Source organism: Phymastichus coffea, unplaced genomic scaffold, assembly GCF_024137745.1.
Source record: "Phymastichus coffea isolate CEN01 unplaced genomic scaffold, Cenicafe_Pcof_1.1 PCOF00258, whole genome shotgun sequence".
Taxonomy (NCBI): Eukaryota; Metazoa; Arthropoda; class Insecta; order Hymenoptera; family Eulophidae; genus Phymastichus; species Phymastichus coffea.
In genome coordinates, this window is record NW_026707069.1 from 14,914 (window position 1) to 39,468 (window position 24,555).

Consider the following 24,555-nt stretch of genomic DNA (forward strand, 5'->3'; position numbering starts at 1 on the left):
ATACAAAAAACAACGAAACAAAAAAATTTTTTACTGCTTTTTTAATTTCAAGAATTTTATTGATTCTGTAAGTTAATCATGAGGATATTTCCCTTTATCGTGCCTTCATGTAATTTATTAATGTTTTTAAAATCATGGTATTTCAGATATATTTATTTTTTCATAGAGTTAAAGGATGGTCTTTTTTATCATTATAAATTTTCAATTAACATTTGGTCAAAGCTCGAAACTGAATTAATCAAGATTACGTAAATGTTAATAGAAGCTTATTCTAAATTTTATAAGTAAATTAAAGTATTTTGTAAATCATGAATGGTACATCGAATAGAACACTAAACCTAGTGTGTCAATAAATAATGTTGTATAATAGTAGGAAAGATAAAAGTATTCTACTAATTCCTAAAACAGGATATTTTCATTTAGGAAAAATTATGAAAGAACTGTTCTCCAAGACAGAGTTATTGATAAATGTTAACGTTTTGTTCTACTTTATTTCGTAATATACAGTCATGAGCTTTAATTTTGTACATTAAACAAAGGAATTTGTCGAAGCAGTATGAATATTAAACGAATAATAGAGCCATAGAAAATTCATTGCTCATTTCATAAATCATATAAGAAACTAAATTAAATAATTATACCTTTCTTGTTATATATATAACATTAAGAAATTAATAATTCGCACAACTTATTGATACAAAGTTTATATCTTGAATTTCCAACGATTCTTTAACTACATACATATATACACAAGTTTTAAATTTGCTGTTGCGACATTAATAAATACCACGGACACATTAGCCTCACAATTTTGCTCTGGTCACAAGTAAAAAGTTTCTTACGTTCACAAAAAAAAGGGACAAAACATTTACAATAACATGGTTTTCTCTCATTTTTCAATACAATCAAAATTCGCATTAGAGTAAATCACAGTCGAACGAGCACGTATGCGCACTCACACATGCTAATATCTATTTTGAAAACAAGAATAGCTTTGTATGTGTATGTATCTGTAACAAACATGATGATTTCGTTGGAAGCCATTGCCTGTTAAAGCTATAATAACGTTTGCCATCGCTTCCGTTATTATGTTTTTGTTTTTACATTTGTTTTACAGTATAATCACTATACAAGTATATAAAAACATGAAAGAATACAAATACAAACAAAATCTTTACAATAATCTACATGCACTATTACGCCATTGTTCAATACCTCACGTCGCACGAACGATGACGTAAAATAAATGGTTTATAAAAAATATGATCAATTTTACACGATAAATAAAAGTTTAGTATGTCGATGTGTGAAAGAATTATTTTTCCTTTTTATGTTCCTTCTCGTCAGGGGTTTCATCGCGAACAGCCAGTACCATCCTCAGCATAAGAACGGCGAGTACTTTGTCCAAAGGATCCATGAATCCACGTTGAATCCACTTTGGTATAGTAATGCGGGCATGAGAAAAGCCTAGTTTTTGCAATATATAATCGATGCCATAGGGTTCTATACTTTTACCAGCCCATGATAGGAGTCTGAAATTGATAAATGTACAATTATTTGATATATCCATTGTTTCAATAATCGAAGTGTTGTTAGAATTACGGATACTTGCCTGACAGTTGGCTCTAAGTGCCAAGTCTTACATCTGTATGATCGCCAGTCTTTAATGAACATCTCGGCGGGATCAAATTGCTTGCGTTTCTTATCATCCTCGGCAGACGTGCCAGTAGCTGCCGAGGTACTTGCTTGAGCTGCACCCTTGCGCTTAGTGGGATCGGGACTGTGGGCTCTAGCGCTGTATTGCATTGCATGCTGTAAAATATACAACTATTAGGATAATAGTTACATCAGCGTGAACACAATTATTCAGATTGATAATTACCACCCGTTCTTTTTCTTTGACGTACGACGTGATAAGATCATGCAAGAAGAAAAAGGCCTCTGCGTCAACTGTTACAAATATGTGGTCCTCGAATTCAGTTATAAAGCTGCACTCTACTAGCGGCTTTTCACCTGTCAACATTTATTTCATAAGTAACCTTTCTCTAGCACATTAATTAATCCTATCATTAGCAGTGCACATTTGATTATAGAATAAGTTGCACTCGAACATTCTGCATTTAGTTTCACATCAATTAATTAACTTATTTTTAATTGAGATTTTTAAGAACAGCAATGAAAATCCTCAATGTTTTGTTTAATACAACGTAGGAAACTTAACATATATTGTTCATTCGTTTATACATCAAGGTAAACTCTAGTATAATAATTTATAATATTCAGTAACGAAATGATGATATGTAATGAATGTGAATGTATCTAATTTCATGAAATGAATTTGGCTTTTCAACAAAAAAACAAACATGCGTCAGCGTCATTCCATATGCATACAATATCTTTTTGAAATGGATATCTGTAAACGATATTATTCTATTTTTCAGGATCTACAAGCCACTAATCTTTGGAAAACACAATTGTTTTCAACATAGTACTTACTATAAAGTATATGTTTAGGCAGTCCTAGAAATACGTCAACAGAAAGTAGCACATAGTCACAGAATAGAACAGTACATATTAATTATTGATATAATTCAAATGCTCCTTAGAATTGAAGGATTTACAGAAATAGATTTTTTTAATTATTACAGACGCAGAGAGAAAAAAGACAATGTAGTAATAATTATAATACATAAAAACAGTGCGACAACATTGTTAAAGAACAATTACAACTGTTAGAAATACAAAATGGATTATTAGAGCAAGTTATTAGAAATGTATCAGTATGTTAAGTAAAAGTCTTAAGTAAACATTAAAAAAAAATATTTTTAACAATAAATATTGTACTTAAACAACAAATGTTTATCACTCAGAAAAGTAAGTGTTTAATCTGTTGTTAAATCGTACAGATCTTTTGTGTTTAGTATGTACTAAAAATTTAGTGAAAAAAAGCAAAACATACCCATTACATCCGGAGTTTTGGCAGCTTGTAAATGTTCCGTTTTTAAATGTAGTTGCAACGATGGTAGTGAGAATATGACTTCTCGCGTATGGGAGTGTTCTTGCAGTTTTCCAGTACTGGTTGATGAATTTCTTCCTCTATTACTACCAGCTGATTCCGAGGTACTTTCGGTTCTCTCTCTTTCAACGCAAGGAAAGCGATCTACAGCTATATAAAGTATATAAAATATTATATAAGAATTTAAATTAAAATCCTATCTAGTTTTTATCACTCAAACATTAATTACCATCGATTTCACTGTTGGCAAAAGCATAGTGGAACCATTCTTGTAAAGTCTTGAATTGCGGAGGAAACAGGACACTTCGACTCATCCGACAAACAGTTGCCATAGAATGATGTCTAGTGTGCTGTTCTTGTTGTTGTCCCAAACTGATAGTTAAAGTTTGAACAACGTGTACATCGCTAGCGTTGGGTGCTGTATTGAACATTTTTGTCAATCGGAGTAATTTATATATAGTACGTATAGTTATTTTCAAAACGCTTACATTCTATGCTTGGAATTTCTTGAGCTTCCGTGGCGAAACTTATACATGGTTCTTTTAACGAAAATAGTGCCCAACTCTTGCACTTAAAATTGATACCATGGAAACATGCTAGACTGATGTTAGATCCATGTAGTTCCATTGTACCACCAAGAACCGTTCCGTTTGCCGGCAAAGCAAATCGTAAAGTTCCCAATTGTAATCCAGCTACTTGGCACAGAACTCGTTGCCAATGACGATGATGTCGAGCATCTGTTAGTGCAGCTTGTGAATATGCTGTTTATCAGAGAAAAATGAGTCCAAATTTAATTTAAATCTGCAGACAAAATTTAAATCTACCTCACAAATTTACTTGTATCGCTACTTACCTTCGGCATTACCACGTTTCTTCTGTTGCCTTCTTTTCAGACTGTTGTTACTGATTCTTTGCTGTCTAGTTTGTAAAGAACTAAACACGCGTTTGCTACTCTTGAATTGTTGACTAAAGAATTCATCCAACTTGTAAAACATTTTCAGCAGGTCAGCCGTTGTGGATTTACTTATCATTATTTGTAGTTGATCCCAGCCAAGGACACCATGTAGAAATATTATAGCAGGTCTGTTAAGTAGAAAATGACACATATTAAATTGATATTCAAAATAATACACAACATTTGAACATTAACCTTCTTGTAGGCATGAATGCGCCGCTACAAGTACTACGGTTAATTTTCCATTCATCTCGTAGAGTAACGTCTAAGGATGATACTCTGCACATTAAAACACTTGTGCCCATATAATCAAGTCTTAACTCCAATGCAAACAACTTTAAGCCGACTGTATGGTCAGGTTCTGTGTCAGGTTCTTCGCGAATGTGAACTATTTAAAAGTAATAATTAATATAAAGGAAAATCCAGAAAAAATAATGATACTCAGTTGTAATATCAGAAACTTACTATAAGTGTCAATTTTGCTAAGCTCAATGATACCGCCGACAATACCTCCCTTGGCGTCTAGGCTAGAGCCTCCTAAACCAATACCTATATACAGATTTTTATGTCCAGTACTGCCGATTGACAGTCTTCCATCTGAACGAAAATCTTTGGTCATCCAAGAAACGTTTCCCATTACATTGCCCATATTCATGTGTACATTTAAGCGAGTAAAGTTAACAGCAAATAGCACCAATGTTTCCCAAGCAGATTCTCTTACTTTTACTTCGGATGACTGTTTGTCACCAGTGAAACTCCATCCTCTACCAATGTCTGATAAAAAATCATTTAATTATTATTTACTTCTAGTAACTAAAAAACTTATTTGGATTCGCTAACTTGCCTTTCAATCGAATTTGCTTAGGTGTATCGCCATCAAAACTCAGTCTTAAATTATCTCTATTTAACTTTGGACTTCGCTCAGGAGTACTTTTCGACAACACATCGCTGCCATGGCGGTCATGTTTTAATAGAGAGCTCCCCATAGCTGCCTCCTCGCGGTTACGAACGTCGCCTTCGGAATAAGCCATACTTGAGCTAAGATCACCCAAAAATAAACGTCTAACAATGCTACGTCTGTACCAAGCTTTTGGGAAAGCAAGGATTTCAGTCAATCTTCGCATATCGTATTTGAATGAAGCCGAGCCGATGTCAACAATAGCTAAATAAATAAAAAGAATTTGAATTAACTATTGTTTTTTTAATTAAACTTTTACAGATTCAGATTAATTTCAATTATTCAATTTGTATAACTTATACTTACTTGAAAATCTTATAACAGCCCTCGGATCTCCGCTAATTTTTAATTGATCATTAGGGAAGTTCTTCTTTTTACTTCTCGATAAATGAAAGTTGACAAATTCAACATTGATGCTGAGTGAATCCTTTCTTTCGCTATCGGAAAGTGGTGACCACTGTGCTTCCTTAGGACCAGACTTTTTGCCACCGTATGGGTGAAATATGTACACAGAAAAATCGGCTAGACAACCAGTAACAGAAATTCCACCAGTTGCAGAGCCACTTTCTTTGCCCGACTTGTGTTCGCCGAATTCAGTGAGATCCTCTTCAGCTCGCTTTGATGAGACTACAATGTCGAGAGACGGAAGCTGTAGCATGCATTCGACTCGTGATACAGGCAAACAGGAAAATCTGAAGGTAAAAATATTTATAACAAAATTTGTAGCTTTTGAAGAAAAATTATTTTAGAATTTGTAAATGACCTGAACGTCGACGGCTGCATGTGAAAGTAAACAATAACGTCTACCGGAAAACTGGCATAAACGTAATTACTATTTGCAGCAGTCGCAGCCCATGAACTTTCCATGTTTTCCAGAGGGAACATAGCACTCTGCCCACCTGTCTGGAAGTTCATTTTACTTGGTATGGGTTCTAAAGTTTGTTCTAAAAATCCAAGTATGTGTGGACTGATGATTGTTTCCTCAGGAATACTTTGCAGTGTCATCCAAGCGAAGAGACTGGCTTTTTTAGTACTTGATTTTCTCATTAGGGACATCGCTGATGGATTCAAAAGTGGAGTATCAATTGAAATTCTTGGCGATAGGGACTCTTCGGATACTATTTTGGATTCGTAGTGAACCTTCAATGAATGATAAAAATCAGTTACGTAGGTTCTTTGGCAAAAAATTTTTATAAGGTATAATTAAAACTTACTTTAACATCTAGACCGGGAATGTGAAATATAGTCAAATCTACCAAAGGCACGTTCGCATGATGTACATATCGTAATCTAGATGAACTAGTGTTCGATTTTTCTTTACTGCGCTCATTCTTTCTACTACTGCTTGGACTACTGGCCTGAAACTCAAATGTACCTCCTGAACACGAGCGTTCTTTCTTCATTCGACTCATTCTAAAAATTAAAGATTTATTAAATATATATATATTATTTACACTATTTAAAAAAATCATAATTATTATTGTTTCACTAACATTTTTAATTCATCTTCTTTTGTTGGATCTTTTGTATGTAAGACACACTTGCCACTGTTAATCAAAACTTTGACATCGAGTTCAAAGTCTATGTTTGGTTCTTGTGGCTTTTGAGGCAAAAAGTATGGCGAAGTAGTGCTCGAAGTTGGATCAATAACTAATGATTCTAATAAGGGGATACTGAAATAAAAAAATATATTTTAATAACATTTTCTCTTTGAATGACTTAAAGTTCTCTAAATAAAACTAAACTACTTACTTTCCCTCCATACTGTCATAACTGGACGTTGTACTCATTTCTTTATTCTTCTTACGCAATTCCACTTGCTCACCGTCAATTTCGATGGTATCGGGCCAATCTAAACTCCCTTCGGGTAAACTCAGTTCCGATCCCGCGCTAGGCAGAGATGATTGCCTAGAATACGGAAATACGTATCTCAAGATTAATTTCAAAGGTACCGATATATTAATGATTTTTATGAGATATTATTAAAATTTAACTGACCTGCAAATTGTATGAGTATCGCTAAACGTTACGCGAGGCCCGCCAAGTCCTCTTACACGCAGAGATGCTGATCTATATTTATAATAAACTTTGTAATAAAGGGTATACAAGAAATTGAGTATAAAAATAAACACGAAATTAGTATGTGCAAAAAGAAAAACGTAACATTACGGTTTAGAATTGATTCAATTTTGCATTAAGAAATAAAAATAAGAATATCGCAATATATACCTGCTTGGGCCGCTTTTCGGACTGCTTTCATAGCTTGCCGAGTTGATCGTAGTTGTATCCGATTTCATATCTTCAGGACTACCTAATTGATTTTCAGGTGTTGGCGACGGAACAATGAAAGACCTTGATCTATAAGTTTGTTTGTTATTCCCGAGACCCAATTTCCCACGAATACCCGATGGTTTTACAGACTGTCTTCTCAGCTTTTGTATCCAGTCACTATAACGGATCGCTGTATTTATAACTTGGCTAACATAATGCGTAGTAAATTTAAACAGATTTTTATGGAACATTTACCGTCTAAAATCTTTAAAAACTAGAGCTTCCAATTCACGTAAGCGCTTCATTTCTTGCTCTATAGTCCCGTGTGATGCACCAAGAGATCGTAAGTCATTGATAATTTTAGCTTGCTCATTCATTTCTTTTTCAATTAACTTCGAGCGCTTCTTAGCATCGAGCGAAGGATCAAATATGAAAGCTGGTAAACTATCTGTCCAGTTTTTCTTTTTCATTAAGATACTTTCCTGGCTGGTACTGTTGTCTGGTTGATTAGCATCGTCACTATCGTAGTCAAGAGATGCACGAGCGTCGTCTTCTTCCGAGCCAGTTAACATTGTCAAAGTGTGTCCCAGAGCAGATAACTGCTGACCAACGCTCACGTCTAAGTGAATGTCAACACCCTCCATCTGCCACTGCACATTTAGAATCCACTTTGCGTTTTCGGTGACTCGGGCTGAAAAAAGGATGTCGTGAAATAAAAATCATAAGTAATAATAAACAAGAATTAACTTTATCTCGTACCATTTTTGTCTTGTTTTTGAGCTATTGTTCTGCTACATACTTCATACGTGCCTTCAGAAACAACGCATAAATTCATAATGCTACTATCATTTACATCAGGTTTCCAATCGTCCAGTGATGTTTCAAAGTCTTCGGCGAATCTCAAGCATAGGCCAACAAATCTAAAATCATTTAAATAAATACCAGTTATTGTTGATAAAATTATAAATCATAAAACATTTGTTTCATCAATGTAATTAACTCACCTTCCCTTACTAACTAAGCTACCACTACTACAAGCAGAAATACTAGTATTCTCTAAAGTTATAACAACAGCTCCTCTAGAGTCGCCTTCGTACATTCCTCTATTCAAACCCCAATTTGCAGGTGGCAATGGATTCAATGGGATGCAAATACCCATGTCGTCAACAGTCAGTTGTAAGAACAAAGTTCCTAAATTAGGAGAGCTAAGTTGACTAGTTAATTGACCGAACGGTACTTTCTCAAACACTTGTTGAGTGGCTGTCAGAACTTCTTTGTTCAAATTTGATCGTTTCTCGTTCCAATATTCGTAAGCATTTTTATAATTTAGCCAAACAAGAATGGCTTTGTCAACTGCCATTGGCTGGATATAAATCAAAGGTCTCTTCAGAGTTATCAGAACAACTTCTTTGTCTTCTTTTTCAGCCAACTCTTCTTGGAAGGCATTTCGTAAACCAATACGAGTATTGAAGAATGCATATTGTTGAAATTCCGGATCTGCTTCTTCAAACATGACATTTTTAATAAGCTGCCCAAGACTGAGATTGATTTCGACTTGAGCTTTTCCAAATAATTTCGAGTATGGATTTGGCTGCGTAGCACCAGAAACATTTTGAACGCGATTTGAAAGTTGAAATTCGAAGGATCCTGTTTCCAGTCGTACTGCTGAGTTGGTTGGTGTTGTTGCCGTCAGTTGAATTCTCTATAAAACGTATACACTATATTACAAATATTGACTAAGCCTTTTGTATAATTAAAAAATTGAAGTGATTGCTCTTACCTTAATACGAATAACAAGTGAAAACAGGATTCTTTTTAAACTAGAAGAGGTTCCAGGTTCTTCGTCTTCAAGCCATAACGGCACTGGTTTCTCACCGCCATAAACTTTCTGCACAACTTCATTTACTTCTCTCATAAAAACTTTCTGAACAAATACCAAGTGATTCAGAAGATCTGTAGTCAAGGAATGTTCAAATATACCAATATCAGCTGTGGCACTCATGTAGCTTCCTTGTCTGAGTACAACACCATCTGAAATAATAGTGAGACAAATTGTGATTAATCTTTTGCAATCAATGTTAAAAAACGTTGTAAACTTTGTATAATCACCTGCAATTTTACTATCATTTAAGTTACTACCGCCATCCTGAATATATTCAGCAGAGACATGTACTTTCGGTAACTCTATGCTAGCTTCAGATGGCAAATTGGCTTCAGTTACTTGTAATTTTGTGGTGAAACTCAGACTATGATTTGGTAAATCAATAGTAAATTTAGCCTTGCTGCCAGTAATCCCAGAGCTATTCACTTGATCCATTTTATACTGTGCTTGTAACGACGGAAGCAGCGCTGCTGTTATACTCAGGCTTTGCAAAATAATATGGAATTGCATCACGATAGGCTCAAGAAGACTAGACACAGCTTGACATTTATCGAGATTGACTGCAGGAGCTGTTGGATATTGATGAGGACTGCTAGGCACTCCATCAGTTTCTTCAGCCTGTTGACCACGAGCCATTCGCGAGGAAGTCCTTGCTACACGTAGTTCCTGTACGAAAATTGTATATAAATGAATTATATTTACTGTAAAATGGTTTTGAATCTCTATATTACATATTTTCAATCCATTTACCTGGAGAGTCGATGACAATTGCTTGCTACCTCTTGTCATCATGCCATGCAAAGCGACAGGATGCTGAGGAATATCGATATTAACAGCACCGATTGTTAGCAAACCGCTATTCTTATCTTTCTGCCTTCTAGTGACGCTCGAATATAAGGCCTGTGATTTCCCCACTGTTACTTTGACGACAGTCTGTTGACTAGGTGCTACACCCTCCAAAAGAACAATCATCGTCCTTCCAATTTGGCCAGTCAAACTACACTCTAAGCTTGCAGGTCGAGTCTTTTTACGGCATGTTAAACTTGCATGTAAACTAGTTATCTCTGCTTCTAGTTTAAGTCCACTTAGTGTAGCTAAAAGTCTTGTTCGATGTATTCTAGCTACTCCAAAAATAATCAGTCTTGTTCGCTCACCAGTGACGACGCCTGCATCAAAATATATATATTGTAATTAATCTTTAAAATAATTAAAAATACTGTCGCAAAACTTACTTAATTCCCGAGGAGGAGGTACAGGAGTTGAGCTAGTCTCTGCGTTCAAACCTTTTTCTACGTCAGCCTCTTTAATATCGCTCAAATTCTCATACTTTTTATTTCCCTTGTAACGTTCCGTGGTGTCTGCAGGCACCGACAGTCTATGTGAGATCATTTTTGTTTCTGGTTTTATGGCGTACAAATCCAAAAGGTGATATATTGTTTTCCAGCATCTTGGCGCTATGATAGATACAGTTTTGACTTTTTCTGATAATATACTGAATTTATCTAAACCTGAACTACTTGGACTAGCACCGAAGTTTGGCGTTATGATGCCTTCGCTCAAGTTCATGTACCCTTTGACGCTTTTTCCGGTACTGCGTAATTTTTGCGTAAAGCTTTGTGGCCTTGAGCGTAAACTCGCTGACGGGGAAATCACTTTGGGCTGAGGGTTATTGGTTACGGATTTTGTTGCTACTTGCTTTTCAGCCTTTTTCATCGCTACTGTAAAATGTTCTTGTAAATCAGAAGCTGAAATCAGCACGGTATTTATTAAATACATATGATAAGCAATTTTGTATATATTAAGAAAAAATGGAAAACATACTTGAAGAGGAGCCATTTTTCGTACGAGTGGTTATCACAGTATTTGCATTTATTTTTGCGTCCGGTTGTTGCTGTTGAGCTTTTAGCTCCATTTGAGTCTCCTTAACGTTTTGATACATGTTACTAATCTGATGTAAAAGTCTCAAAAGTGGCATGTTAACTTGTTGACTAATGTAACGTATGTTTAAGCTAAAATTAACAACAGTGCTGGTGTGCTTTTTTAATTGACCTCTTGAAATATACAGAACGTTTTGTTTTTGAATCATATCGTCGACAGTCATATCTGCCATTTTTTTCACGTCAATGTCAACTCCAATCTTTTCACAGAGAAAGGCAGGCATTTCCGGCGGAATATCCAAATGAAACTTTGAACCTGATTTCTTCGATTGGTATTTGTTATCTATAAATAAAAATATAGGTAACATTTGAGATTGTCAAAGAGGGCGTTCATTTGAAACTTACTTTTTTTCTTGTCCGGAACTTTGCCGTGTTCACTAACAACAATATCGATTCTCATGGTTTCCATGCTACTAACTAAAGACACATTTGAAGCCAATGAGTCCAGAGAGGAAACGTTGTTAATATTTCCAGAACTAATGGCAGAAAGCATTTGTTGCGGCATCACCGACAAAGACGACAGTAGCGGCTCGAAGATTAGATGCGCATCCAGCAACCGAAGCGAGTCTTTCATGGTATACAAGAAAGCACCACTTTGAACGTCAGAGTCTTCTGTGTCTTCAGTCGTCATGGTATTAACTTTAGAGTCCTATTTTTATAGAAAATAATTCAATATTAGGATTTAAAACAATGAATAGTAATAAAAATTAAAAAAAAAATAGGTTGACAATATAGCACAACATGAAAAATGAAAAATGAATAAGTAATAATGGATATAAACTACGCAACCAAGTAAAACGAAGGAAAGAAAACAATAAAGTCACAGTATCTAATAAACAAGTTCGTTTGTGAGTTTATATACCTTGGTAACCTTTTGTTCGGTATGAAAGACCTGCATAAGAAAGTGTAATAGTCGTTTCTCATATGTATCGTGAAGTGAAATTCGTTATTTTATTGCGTTATAGAAAATGGATGTATCAATATTATAAAGTAAAATAGAATAAATGAACTTACCCAGTTGCCTTTGAGATTCCCCTTGTCGTGCTCCTTCATATATTCCTGTTGCTTGGCCATCCAGCTGTACAAATCCTCACCTAAATTGACGGGTTTGCTTGAGTGATTTGTCGGTGGAGAGGTGATCTGGTCTAGACTAGTTGTGCTGTGCTGACTGCCTCCGTGACCAACATTGCCACCCGAGTATATGCTCGGATTTGATCCCAGTTGGTGGTGAGAAATGTATATGTGGGGTGCTTTTTCTTCACGTAGTGTGCCGTAGCCTTTTTTTCGACAAAATTCACGTGTTACTTCATCACCTTTTTTTTCTATTTTATTTTCGTTTTATTTTCCTTTATTTCACAGATTCACAATAATGCTATTCAAGTGTCATTTTTAGCGTGGTAAAGCGTACTTGTCAAATAGTTAGTTGATACACATTGGTAAGCAGAGTTAATACGAAATTATAGGGATCAATTGGACGATCAAACTGATTTATACTACAAGCATTTGAAACACAGTACCTGGCTACGAAAAGAACGATAACTATCATGTGCTAAGCAATGGATACTAATCTACACGATCACTGTTGAGTGATAAAAATTATTGGAGAATATCAAATGATTGAATTATGTGATTTATAAGCTTTATCTTTTTTTGTCGTCAATCGCTAAAAATCGCGAAGCACATCAGGGAATCCTTTCGAGGCCAAATTTTTTAGCCGGTGTACTCACTAATGGTGTTGGGTTCCTTAGACTGATTAAAAAGTCCACCGGTGGTAAGCAACGGAAAAGCGATACTGGCTCTGGCGCTGGCGGGTACTTGAGTTGGCTGTAATGTTTTGGCTGACTTTTGCATAGGTGGTGAAGTCACAGAATCTGGTGGGCCTGGAATCGGGGAAGTTGTGTCTCGCTCGCGGGAAGAACTCACTGGTACTGTCAAACCACCGACACCGCTACCGCAACTCACCATACCTACTTCGTTTGATATCGAGATACTACAGTGTTAAGTATTGGGGAATAAGTGTCAATTAAAAGCGGTTACGGGTTAGAATCAGATCATGGAACACTTTTTCACTCGAGTTAGATTACATATGTACATTAGTTTGCATATATACAATTGATTCAGCATGGTAAGCATAGGCAGCTAAAACACATCTATAATTACTTCAAGTTTTTCTGTCACATGTGCATGGGTTTTACTTTTCTTACTAAGCAAAATATTAATGATTAAGCGCTGTTGAGATTACTAAAAAATGTTTCTTTACATCTACGTTTGATACTGCCTAAATCTCAAAATACTTTTGGTCTTTATATCTACATTAGTATCATAAGATATATAAAATGAAAGCATAAAGGAAACTTGAAATAATTTTGATATATATTGTAGCTTTGTGCAGCGGTGGATTTGAGCATCAAATTGTTGATAATACCTGACGTTCGTTCTTGACCTTTTGAGTGCAAGTGTTTGTGCATGTGATCAGCGTGGATAAGCATTGCACATTCGTCAGTCACTTCTTGCTCATCGGCATCTCCACCACTACCTTCGCCGTCGGTCATGATGTTTTCCTAAAGAAAGCAATTATTCTTTTACTTTTGCCCATAGCACTATTAAGTGATTTGTTAACATTTTACCTCCTCCGGGTCCGACATGGCAAATGCAACGTTCAACGGCTTGATGTGTTTCGTTTTGTAGTTGTGCTCCAGTAACAACGGAGTGTAAAGTACATTTTTCCATTGTCGACTTAGAACTATCACTCCCTAATAATTATTTTAGTAAATTTTTTGACAAAAATTATAATATAACCATAATCATTAAGTAATAAGTTACCTGTCGTAGTGTAGATAACGTTGGTAAATCAGCTTCACGTAGATTAGCCTCAGTAGTTTCTAGATTTGTCAGTAAAATGTAATTTTGAAGAATACTGCATAACTGACAGGATGGATCTTCTTGTAACGTCTTTGCAAGTGGTGTTAACTTTCCGTACCGACTCTGAGGTCATTTGAGCAAGAACGTTTTTTTTTAAATACGTCTATTCAATGAATCAATTATGCATATAACAAGATAATATAATACCTTCACGGGCATATGAATAGCCTGCATATCTAATGCCTCTGCCATAAGACACGCGACAACAGCCGTTGACCTGCGATACATGCAACGGAACATATGAACAACTTGAATGGCGAATCTGTTGTTCGGATTCATCCATGCATTTATTGCCGGTGAAGCAGTACTGAGTAAATTCCAATCCAATCGAGTATAATCAATTTTACGGGTGATTGGTGTTCGCGGTGGAGCAGCAAAATTGAACCACACAGTTCTCAGCTCTATTACACAAGATACAGTATTGCCACTTGCTGCCTTCGCTAGGGCCATGGCACTTGTATTCACTTGTTGCGTCGAATTGTTAAGATTCGATGGAGCTTGAATTGACTCTTGTTCGAATGTTTCCGTTGTCGAATCTACAAATATGCAACGTTATTCATCTGTACTAGAACTGTTATTTACTAAATATATATTCAAATGAAATTGTACGTACCAGCAGTATTATTGAGATCATCTTGACTTTTACTGACGTTATTATCTTTTTCAGAAATTTCAGTCTCATTTTCATTTTGTCCATTATCACCTTTTTCAAACTGAGATCTCTTTACAATTTTGAGTTTGATTCCTTCCAATCCACATTCAAACATGATAAAACCTAATTTGTCTTCTCCGCAGCCTACAGTGAATTCTTCAGTTGCTTGTGGTGGGCTTGACTGCTTCTATAAAATCAATAATTCTTTATCAAAAGGTTCACAAAAAATTATCATTAAGATAAATAAACGTACATTTTGTTTATCTTTTTCATCTGGCGGTTGAAGTAGATAATAGTCAATACATTTTAATGGGGATGTGATTCTAGTACAAGTAAACAACACTCGAGAGTAATATGATGGAATTGCCGTTATGACGGCATCCTTCAAAATGGAAGACTCGTTCCTTAATCGTCTCAATTGCGTATGAGCTTTTCCTGTAGAATATAATTAAAATTTAAATACATTGCTAAAGATTTGTCAAGTAAAATGTATACTTACCAATATTTAATGTAACAATTATTTCTTCTTGTTGCTTTTCAGAAGTTTCTATGTATACAGTCTCTCCACCGCCAATGTCAGCAACGACAGCAGTAGTCTGATGTCCTGATAAAAACGCTTTAGTGATTTTATTAACTTTTTTCTGATTAGGTAAAACCGCTGGTTTGTGAAAAGTTTGGACAATTTCTCGAGCTTGTTTTCCTAAATAGAATCTTGCCGTCACATCATCCAAGCAAATCGCAAATAATGATACACACGTTAAGTCACGAATATTATCCAAAGCAGAAAATGATATGATTTCTTCTACAACAGAAGCTTGTAATAGCGTTACGTTTATCTATAAAAAATATAAATAATTATACAATAATTTTTTTATTCTGCGTATTTCATCAGTAAGTATGCGGAATTTAATATTTTTATTCTGTTTACCTTTGGTAGAATAATACTTCCTTGTATTTGCGTCGAAATACATTCCTCATATACACTCGTTTGTAAAGCCACTTTTCCTGTAAATGAATACAATAAAAATTACAACATATACTTAGATTTATCGACAATGAAAATAAGAAGTCAATATACCATCATCATTCTTCAAATTTCTTTCTGCCGTTGAACGTTTAGAACTAGTTTGTACTTGGCTCCAATAAGATAAGCTCTGATCCTGCTTGAGTATATTTGCATCTTCAACCCTTCCAATGCATTCGTTATGCAAATGATTAAGAATCGTTAAAGGATGTAGTGTAGACAGAGTTGGAATTATTGCATCGATAAAGCGTTGAAGACACTCCAAAACTAAAGGACTTATCATAATATCAATGTCTCCTTTGAGCTTTACAATGATTGTCGTTCGATATCCAGTTTCATGTTGGGTAGCTAGAAATTCTTCTTCCCCGTGGGTTACAATTTCTTCTCCTTGTAAAATAGAATTTTTTTAATTTTCTTTAGTTTATCATAAATAGACAAACATATTTACCTTCTGATTGAATTAAAGTAGAACTATCCCATATGTATGGATGAGTTGGCGTTTTATTTGACGAAGAAGCTTTTGGTGACGATTCATTACGACTAATCATTTTCAATGACGTGAATCCTTCAGTCATCACTTCGTATTTTGGAATGTACCGTCCTCCAATGTACACGAGTCTCCCATCATCAGTTCGTTGAAATACCGGAGTGGTAAAGGCATCGCCACTACTTGGTAATGACGAAGTTGACCAGTTACTGCAACGCACCTGTGAAAATTTATAAACTTTTATAATTTGTAACATTTTAAAAATTACGCATTCAATCCCGCTTTAAATTACCTGTGACAAATGACTGACGTAACTAGACATCAATAAGGGTGAATCAACAATTGGTTTGTTCACTTGCATATGTAAATTGACTAAGGTCATATCTTCCTGAGATGATACAGCAGATATAAAACTAGTAGAAGAAACGGAATGACTATCAGATGAATCTTGTAATAAAACATTTCCATTCTCTGTTGCTTCGGTATCTGATTGGAAATTAGATGTAGCTTGAATTCGAGTACTTTTTCGTGAACTTGTCGACTGAGGCTTGGCCCGTTCTAGCGTATGAGCTTTTTCCGGAACATTATCGGCTGCATGAATTGCATTTGCGGAACTCTCGACAATAGATAAGTCCGATAAGAATTTCTTTTTGATGCACTCATTTTGATTGGGAACAATTGCAGAACCAACTAATGAGTGTCGTAAACTGGAATTATGACTTCCACCTAAGCCATGACTGGTATCTTCATCAGCTGAATAGAACGCTTCCGAATGATTTTCTGATGACATTGACACTGTTCTTTGAACCTATAAAAATCACGTTTTTCATATTAAATAAAAATTCAACAAATAATTGCAATCACATGACAATATTACCTCTTGGAGTAACTTGTCCTCTGAGTCCGATTGCACATACAATGATTGTTGTGAACCTGTCATACGTAGTGATTCACTATCCGTAGGCAGAGCTTGACTAGCTCCACTTGAGTCGATGGGACTTATCGGTATAATTGGAGGACTAGGGGCACCTTGTTGAAGTGACTCTGTTTCTTGTATATTGAAATAATCTACAGCCAATTTAGAATCAGATGCACTACTCTTGGGTGTTCTTTCGATTTCTGGAACACTTAAATTAGATTTACTATGTTGAGTATTTAACTTAGAGTCTGAATCTAATTTAGGAGGCAATTGTGCGGCGGGACTAGCATCAAATAAACGAGCATATGGAACATCTCTGGTACTGTTTCCTCTGAAAAAGAATAAATAAAATAATTTAATTAAGGTATGAAAATGAATGTTTTCATAAATAAATTAATTACCTCTGCGAAGTATACGAAAATCGTCGACTTAAAGATTTTTTGTTATTTCCGCTGAACGGACTAGTTGAAGATCCGCTAAATTTAGCACTGTCACTTTCTCCGATACCAGATCCTTTACTCTGACTGATCACAGATTTAGATCTTTCAAAAATTATTTTTGAACTGTTTGACCGGTGAGATGGTTCTCCAGATGTTGATACAACCGTATCTTGAAGTGTTACATCTTGTAAACTATACGGTGGAGTGTGAAATACTAATTGACCTTCGTGTAAAATTGATTGAGCAAATCCTTTATCTATTCCAGGTTCGAAGATTCTGCAAATGAATGTTATATCATTATTATAATCAAAACCAACAGAAAATATGAATATATATTGAAGATTTAAAAATTTACCGGTAAGCAGCAATATTGATACCTTCCTGCAAATCGTGATAACTTGGTTTGAAAAACCTTGGTCCATTTCTGTTGTTTCCGAAAAATACACAACCACCTATGCACCCGCATTTGGCGACTTTAGCACCAGTTTCTTGCGACCATAAAAACCACAATCTTTTCGTTTTCTCATCATGAGTTTTCAAATAATTATTTTGAACAACGTGTAAATTATGTTCGGGTGTTGGAAGCGACATAGCGGCTTCAATAACAATAGGTCCCATTGATACAGAACCAACTTCTAACCAGATATCAGATCCGTCACCTGCAGATATAAAAAAGCCTATATATAATAATATTTCTAGAATTTTCAGTAACTGTATATGAGAGGAAGAAAATTATCATATAAACCTGATAATCGACTGCTGGCATTGTTATGAGATTTGCCACTGGCAGTAGTATTAGTGTTACTTGTATTGGCAAAATGACCAGCTGCCGAAACGAATTGTCGAACGAGAAGTGTAGGTAGTATCGCTGTTATTCCTGCTTTTACTTGTTGTCCGTGTAAATTACAAGTTGATACACGGATAGGCGAAGCCCAGATTTGTGTAGCAGTGCCACTTTCTTGAAGGTACAAATCAATAGAATCGATAGCCACGCGATTCATTCTGTATTTGATATCTTCAGAACTGGGACACCTGCGGGATTTTTGATTTTGTAATTAAATTATTAAATTAATTAATAATTTTGTAATATGAAGTAATTTAAACAAAATGAACAATGATAGAAACCTGTAATGCTTATCGATATCACTATCTGCACACTGTAAGGGTGGAAGACCATGATGACAATGACTGGGTAAACCTGGAGGTTTCAAATTATTTTCTGAATTTTTAGCCATAAGCAAGAATGTTTCTAGAGACGTGATCAAATGATGTAATTGAGGGGAAGTTATTTTTCCACTTAATTTTCCTAACTGCACTTCAATCAACCAAGCATACTCTAAAGTCTCCTGATCCAAACTTCTACCCTCATTACTAAACATTGCATGTCCCCTAACTTGCAATGCACTCAACATCAAATGGCCTTGATTCAGATGTTTCTCTTTGTTAGATCTCGGAACGTTATCTGATAAAAGTAAAATTGCTGGAGAAAGTAAGAGCTGCAGCTGAGTTTCTCTGAAACTTTTCTTCATTTCAAAACCAAAGCGCTCCAATAGTATTACTGGACATGGTGGGTCATCGTCATTGCAATTCTTAACCAAATGTGCTTGAATATCGTGCATAGTTATTCCTACAGTAACGTCAAATGGACGATAGTCTCTTGGATCGAATTGCTTTGCTCTTGCTTCTTCGTCTTCCATCGACGTCTCAAGACTACTATTTTGAACATCACGATCTTTGTTCTTGTCTAATTTGGCGCTTGCAGAAGTGGTCCGAGACTGTTGCATGTCCGTAAACAACTGATAATCACCAAAAATATTTTCTTTCAAGTGTATAAAATGTTTAATGAGAGATCCATTAAGAAACAGCACCGAGGGACCAATTTCCAATTCGAGATTGACCAGATCAGGTTCTAATGTTGTAGGGTCAAACTTCTGAGTAGCTTCTTTAGCCCACTGCATTGTTCCTGCTCCTGGTGATTTTCTGCTTCTAGGTATTCTAATTGGTAACAACAAAAGTTCTTCTTTCTCTGGTGTTGTGATATTTGCTTGTGGCTGTGGACCCAACGGCGGACATGGATGATACGTATAATTGATACTTAGAGCTACAATTGGAACAGACCAGCAGTCTATCCAACCTGATCCTCTTTGACACACGTTACGCCATTTCTTATTTTTATTAAGATCTGACATTTGTTTTACACTACCATCTCGACAGAGAATTCGTGCATTTTTCTCTAGTGCTATGAATACATTACGGTTTGTGTTCACTTCTGGTAAATAAAATGCTAGATCCACGCTCTCACCTTGTATCCAAAATCGTAAAGGAACAGTTGGTGGTAGAAATTCAACAAAAGGTAATTCAAATGACAGTTCAAAGTTTTCTCCACAGAAAGCAATATGCGAATTTTCTTGATTCTGCGATGAACAATCGATCCAGTTAAATTCATTGCATAATGTAATTATTTCAAATTCTTTAAGCAACAGACTGAACTTCCATGTGTACGGCACAAAGTACATCAGATCGGGTATAGCCTTACTAGCCCAATCCATGATTAAGTCTTGAAAAAACTCTTTGTGGGAGTAAACTAAACTCGCTGTGGCTTTGCAACCAGTCAAATTCAATGTCCAAATTTGCTCATCATTCCAAATTACAGGATAATAACACTTTACATTAAACTCTAGCGTTTCACTTTCCACTAAACTACGATACTGTAAACTAGTAGTTGCTTCCAGATGTAATAATTGACCAGTGATTTTAGTTGTATATCCATCCTGAAGTACAATCCAAGGCATCGTTATTTCCAGGTATGAGCCTGCACCAACGTTAACATGAACAGCATTGGTTTCCTTATTTTTACTAAATAATATATCAATTGTTGCTTCGTTGAGTGTAGATAAACGAATATCGAATGAGTGAGCTTGTCTTTTATCACCAGGTACTGGAGCTGTTGTTACTTTCAGAGGTTGATAATCAGTAGGATAGAATAATTTATACAAATGTTCTCTTTGACGATCAGCCCAAGGTCCATAACTGAAATCTGTACCCTTTCCACATTTGATATCAATACCCCAAATAGGAGGCATAGCTTCAACCATATCTCCATTTGCTAGCCTGATCATTTCTGGTTGCTCAGGAACGACACCTGGTTCATCCATATAATAATAAAGTTCCATGTGATTTGAACTCAAAACTACAAAGCCTTCTCCCATGAAACGGGGTGGTTCATCGATCATTCCTGTATACTTTGGACTGGGAGCTAAAATAACTTTAAAATTTTCAGCCTTGCATTTTGTTATATGCATAAAATGATCATGTTGAGATGCAGCTGGTTTTGTAGAATACATAAAATGAGCTTCTTCTACATTGACAGACAATGTAGTTGGTACTAGACAATTACCAAAAACTAATCTTCCCTAGAATGACAAATTTTGTATTTAGATTCATTTTACATTCTTACTGCTAAAAATATTTACACTAGAATATACATACTGTACAAACATCTACTTTAATAACTGGTATTAAATCTCTCCAAGTCCTGGCAATAACATAAGCTTCTTTTTTCCTAATATTATCAACATGTTTTGATACATCAATAGTTGTGGATGCTGGCTTGTTTCGTTTTTTCTTTTTGTTTTTAGTGTCTGGTTCTTGATTATCAGTGTTGGTTGTATGAGTTTCCTCAGGAAATATTTCAGGTGGAAGGCCAAAAGTTTTTTCTAATTGTGCATAGAGTTCACAGCGATTGTAAACATGTAGTTCAAAACCATTTAATAAAACAGAAAGACGAGTATCGGAATGTGATAGATCTGTGATTTTTAAACAAAATTTCATCAATAACACATTTATGAATTATTTATTTATTTTTTATATTAAATCTAGATTTTAATCAGTAATTTTCTATACCTTCGGAAATATTCTTTGGAACATAATTTCTCCACCACCTAAATATAAGATATCCATCTTGAACTCTTACAGTATAATCTGTCGTAATGTAAGCAATATCTCTGAACATTATTTTTCCACTAAGAGCACACAATGTAAAAGATCCTGAAATTAAGTAGAATAAATTATGGAGCAGGATGTTTAGAATAATTTGAAATTCTACGATACAGATACACATACCAACTTTGATGTACTGGTATTTTCCAACAAAGCGATTCAATAATTTTGTCAAAATGTACCCAAGTACTCTACTGTTATAATAAGTTATATAAGTTAGCCAAGAAATAGCTGATACTAATGAACAGAGTAACCACATGAAATTACTATCCATTTTAATATTTTCAAGATTGACATGATCGGAGTAGTTCCAGTATGCTGGGGACACCCCCACCAAGGATGGAGGACTTGTAGGATACAGTACATCCCCCATAATTGTTGTCTATTATTTTTTAGCCGAGTCAAAGTTGATCATTCTCTGGAATTAAATAAAATAAATGTAGTTTTTGAATAATTCTTGCTATTTGTGAGCAAAATCGAGTATCAATAGGGATGAGTTACAAGTATTTTGTTTCCATCCATAGTACATTTTTTATGGAAATTGAATATTCAAACAAATTAATTGATCAGAGCGCCTAAATGAGGAATATAGAAATTGAAACGACAATCGAATTGAACCCACCTTCCTCTTGATAACACAAGCACAATCTTATTTGGAAGAATTCTTTTATATCTTCGTCCATGGCAATCTGTATTTTCATCTTGACATTCATGGTGTTTTGTTTACGCGCTACACATTTCAATGACCCACAAAGAGGTACTTAGTATTAGCAATAATTAATCGTAGATAATGCTGCTGTGATAAGGGGTAGTGTTTTTGGGTTGTACTTCATGCTCCATATCAACAGCTATGTCATAACATAGAGCAACGCATTTTACATGGCGTACAATTAAAATACTTGAGTAGACGCTTTGAACGGCGTGACGAATGCAAATGCACTAAACGTATGCAATGAACGAGTGCATGAGGACTTGTAATGTTCACGCACACACAAGTAATCACCCGTCTATCTAATAACTACGTAAGCAAAGCAGACGTCGATTCATCAGAGATTGAGGTGTGTGTGTATACGTGTATAGAGACACATTAGCACTTTTTATAGGTTATGTATTTCTCTGCGAGTTTTCTCGAGAACAGGCAAATGGGGCTTTGACAGCTCAGACATAAGTAATGTACTGTTGAAGTACATACAACAACGTACTACTCTTGTAAAAAGTTATTGACGTGACAAGGATAGAACACGCAAACCTATTTGCATTTATAGAGTGAAAAGATCAGGGGAAAGGGGTAAAGAGGAAAGGTGCAAGAATGTCAGCCGTTGGTCCAAGATCTGCAGGTGGTAACTCTATAAGGTTGAGTTGACTGCTTCCAACGCCCCCACAATTCACAGGTGGGCACAAGCTACAACAATGTGTTTGAAGACGATACGTTCTCTCAGTGGATAATCAATCGAACATTATGGTATCGTTACGAACTTATAAATACATTTCACGTGTTGTAATATATTCACATATCGCGTTTTATTGCAATAACTGCAACTGTTTTATTGTAATAACTATAATTATGGTTGGAAGTTTCATATATGAATTACCTATATGGGATAATGTGATGTATAATGGTGTTGTCAACAGTTTGCGTTTGTATGTGTGTCGTTTGAAAACTGCGATAGAACTAGAAATTTTATTTACAATTAGAACTCGAATAATTTATGCGCACGTTCGGTATAATAATAATAAATAATCATTAAGTAAGCCAAGTGTTACGCAACAGTCTAATCGTACCGCAATTTGGATGAGAATATATTTACAAATGCAGCTTTTCCATTATTTGTGTATCATGTTTTCTCGTTAAAAAAAATCCGTTCGTTAAAATGCTTGTTAAAATCGAATGTTTATCGGCGTATGAAAATAGTAGTAAAGTAGAGAAAAAATTCCCTGTTTAAAATGCATTCCTTTCTCGCAACTATAACGGCCAATAAATAACGCAGTCATAATTGAATAAAAGAAAAAAGAATTTCACCGCGAATCGGATTCAACGAAGCTACTGTGCACGGCGTAAAATTTTATCTGATTCGGGAGAGACATTTAATTTAAAAGCCTGGTATCACAGCAGCGTTTTCCGAGGATCAGCTTGAACGTGTGCCCGAAGGACGAATCGGTTACTCTGTTGTGGCGCTTGCAAATAAGATAACTATCTTCTTTTTTTCTTTCTTCACTTTCAATGGATCTTCCGCAAACAGATTGATCTCGTTGCCTTCGGTATTCCGTTACCGCCAGTTCGGTCATTATACAACAATGGAGAAGAAACGACACCACAGAGCGCCGGGGCTCCTTACTTACCGAAGCCCGATGTCGAAGATAATCTTGCATTGGAATCATCGCATACGCGCGTGTTGGGCAAAAAAAAATTGCTCGTCAGAAAATGCGCTGGTCACATGGGAGCGAACACCAAAAAATAAGGACATCGCCACGGTGAAAGATTTTGACCTCGGGATGCGGGTTTGAACTGACAATGCCAGCCTCTCTTTCAGTAAATAGGTGTTCCTTCGCGTTTCGACATCGAGCGACGAGCTAGTTGGAGGCCTTGGCTAATTGTTTCGTTGGAATTTCGGTTCGAGCAAGTTATCGATGACAATGCAAGTATGGATAAAACAGTACTATTTCACACCGCGTCGCTGGATTTGGATTATTTTTTACGGCTCGGTTATTGTGCGTTTATCATTTTATGATTGATGGCGCGACTTTCAAGATCTTTTTTTTCTTCGACATCTCTCCCGATGAAGATGAGCCGCTTCCTGTACGATTTCGTTCGTTCTGACTTCGCGTCGAGCCAACGTTTGAATCAAGCTTTTTTATTCTAATAAGAGATCAATCTCACTTAATGCTCCCGTAAGCGCCGTCAATTTGATGTAATTTCTTTCTGAAAAAATTCTCAATCGATCATTCATCGACGTTACAGTCATTAATATTCTACAATTACGCTATAATTATATTGATTTTGCTAATAATCCTTGACAATGTTATTATGAGACAAAAGATTGAGACCTTGGGTTCTTAGTTTAATTATATGTAACGTAGATGTGAAGATTATCG

The 24,555-nt window shown here is 35.6% G+C and overlaps 1 protein-coding gene across 1 annotated transcript; it reads right to left on the reverse strand.

The window, feature by feature from the left end:
- Positions 1–379: 379 nt before the first annotated feature.
- On the reverse strand, positions 380–22,222 carry LOC131674583 (bridge-like lipid transfer protein family member 1). Its single transcript, XM_058953333.1, is given in 49 exon segments — positions 380–1,532; positions 1,613–1,812; positions 1,883–2,013; positions 2,497–2,520; positions 2,960–3,166; positions 3,246–3,434; positions 3,505–3,777; positions 3,870–4,099; positions 4,167–4,359; positions 4,437–4,745; positions 4,816–5,133; positions 5,236–5,621; positions 5,693–6,069; positions 6,144–6,342; positions 6,423–6,602; positions 6,682–6,837; positions 6,928–6,999; positions 7,159–7,377; positions 7,456–7,891; positions 7,960–8,120; positions 8,205–8,902; positions 8,981–9,231; positions 9,310–9,748; positions 9,833–10,248; positions 10,315–10,827; positions 10,904–11,302; positions 11,365–11,668; positions 11,882–11,911; positions 12,034–12,296; positions 12,747–12,986; positions 13,445–13,580; positions 13,647–13,772; positions 13,843–14,477; positions 14,555–14,780; positions 14,847–15,028; positions 15,093–15,429; positions 15,522–15,598; positions 15,672–16,004; positions 16,066–16,324; positions 16,397–16,912; positions 16,982–17,354; positions 17,425–17,739; positions 17,819–18,122; positions 18,209–18,495; positions 18,589–20,876; positions 20,953–21,269; positions 21,367–21,510; positions 21,586–21,880; positions 22,085–22,222. Coding segments are annotated over 48 exon segments (15,135 nt in total). The 5' UTR covers positions 21,836–21,880; positions 22,085–22,222; the 3' UTR covers positions 380–1,315.
- Positions 22,223–24,555: the final 2,333 nt, after the last annotated feature.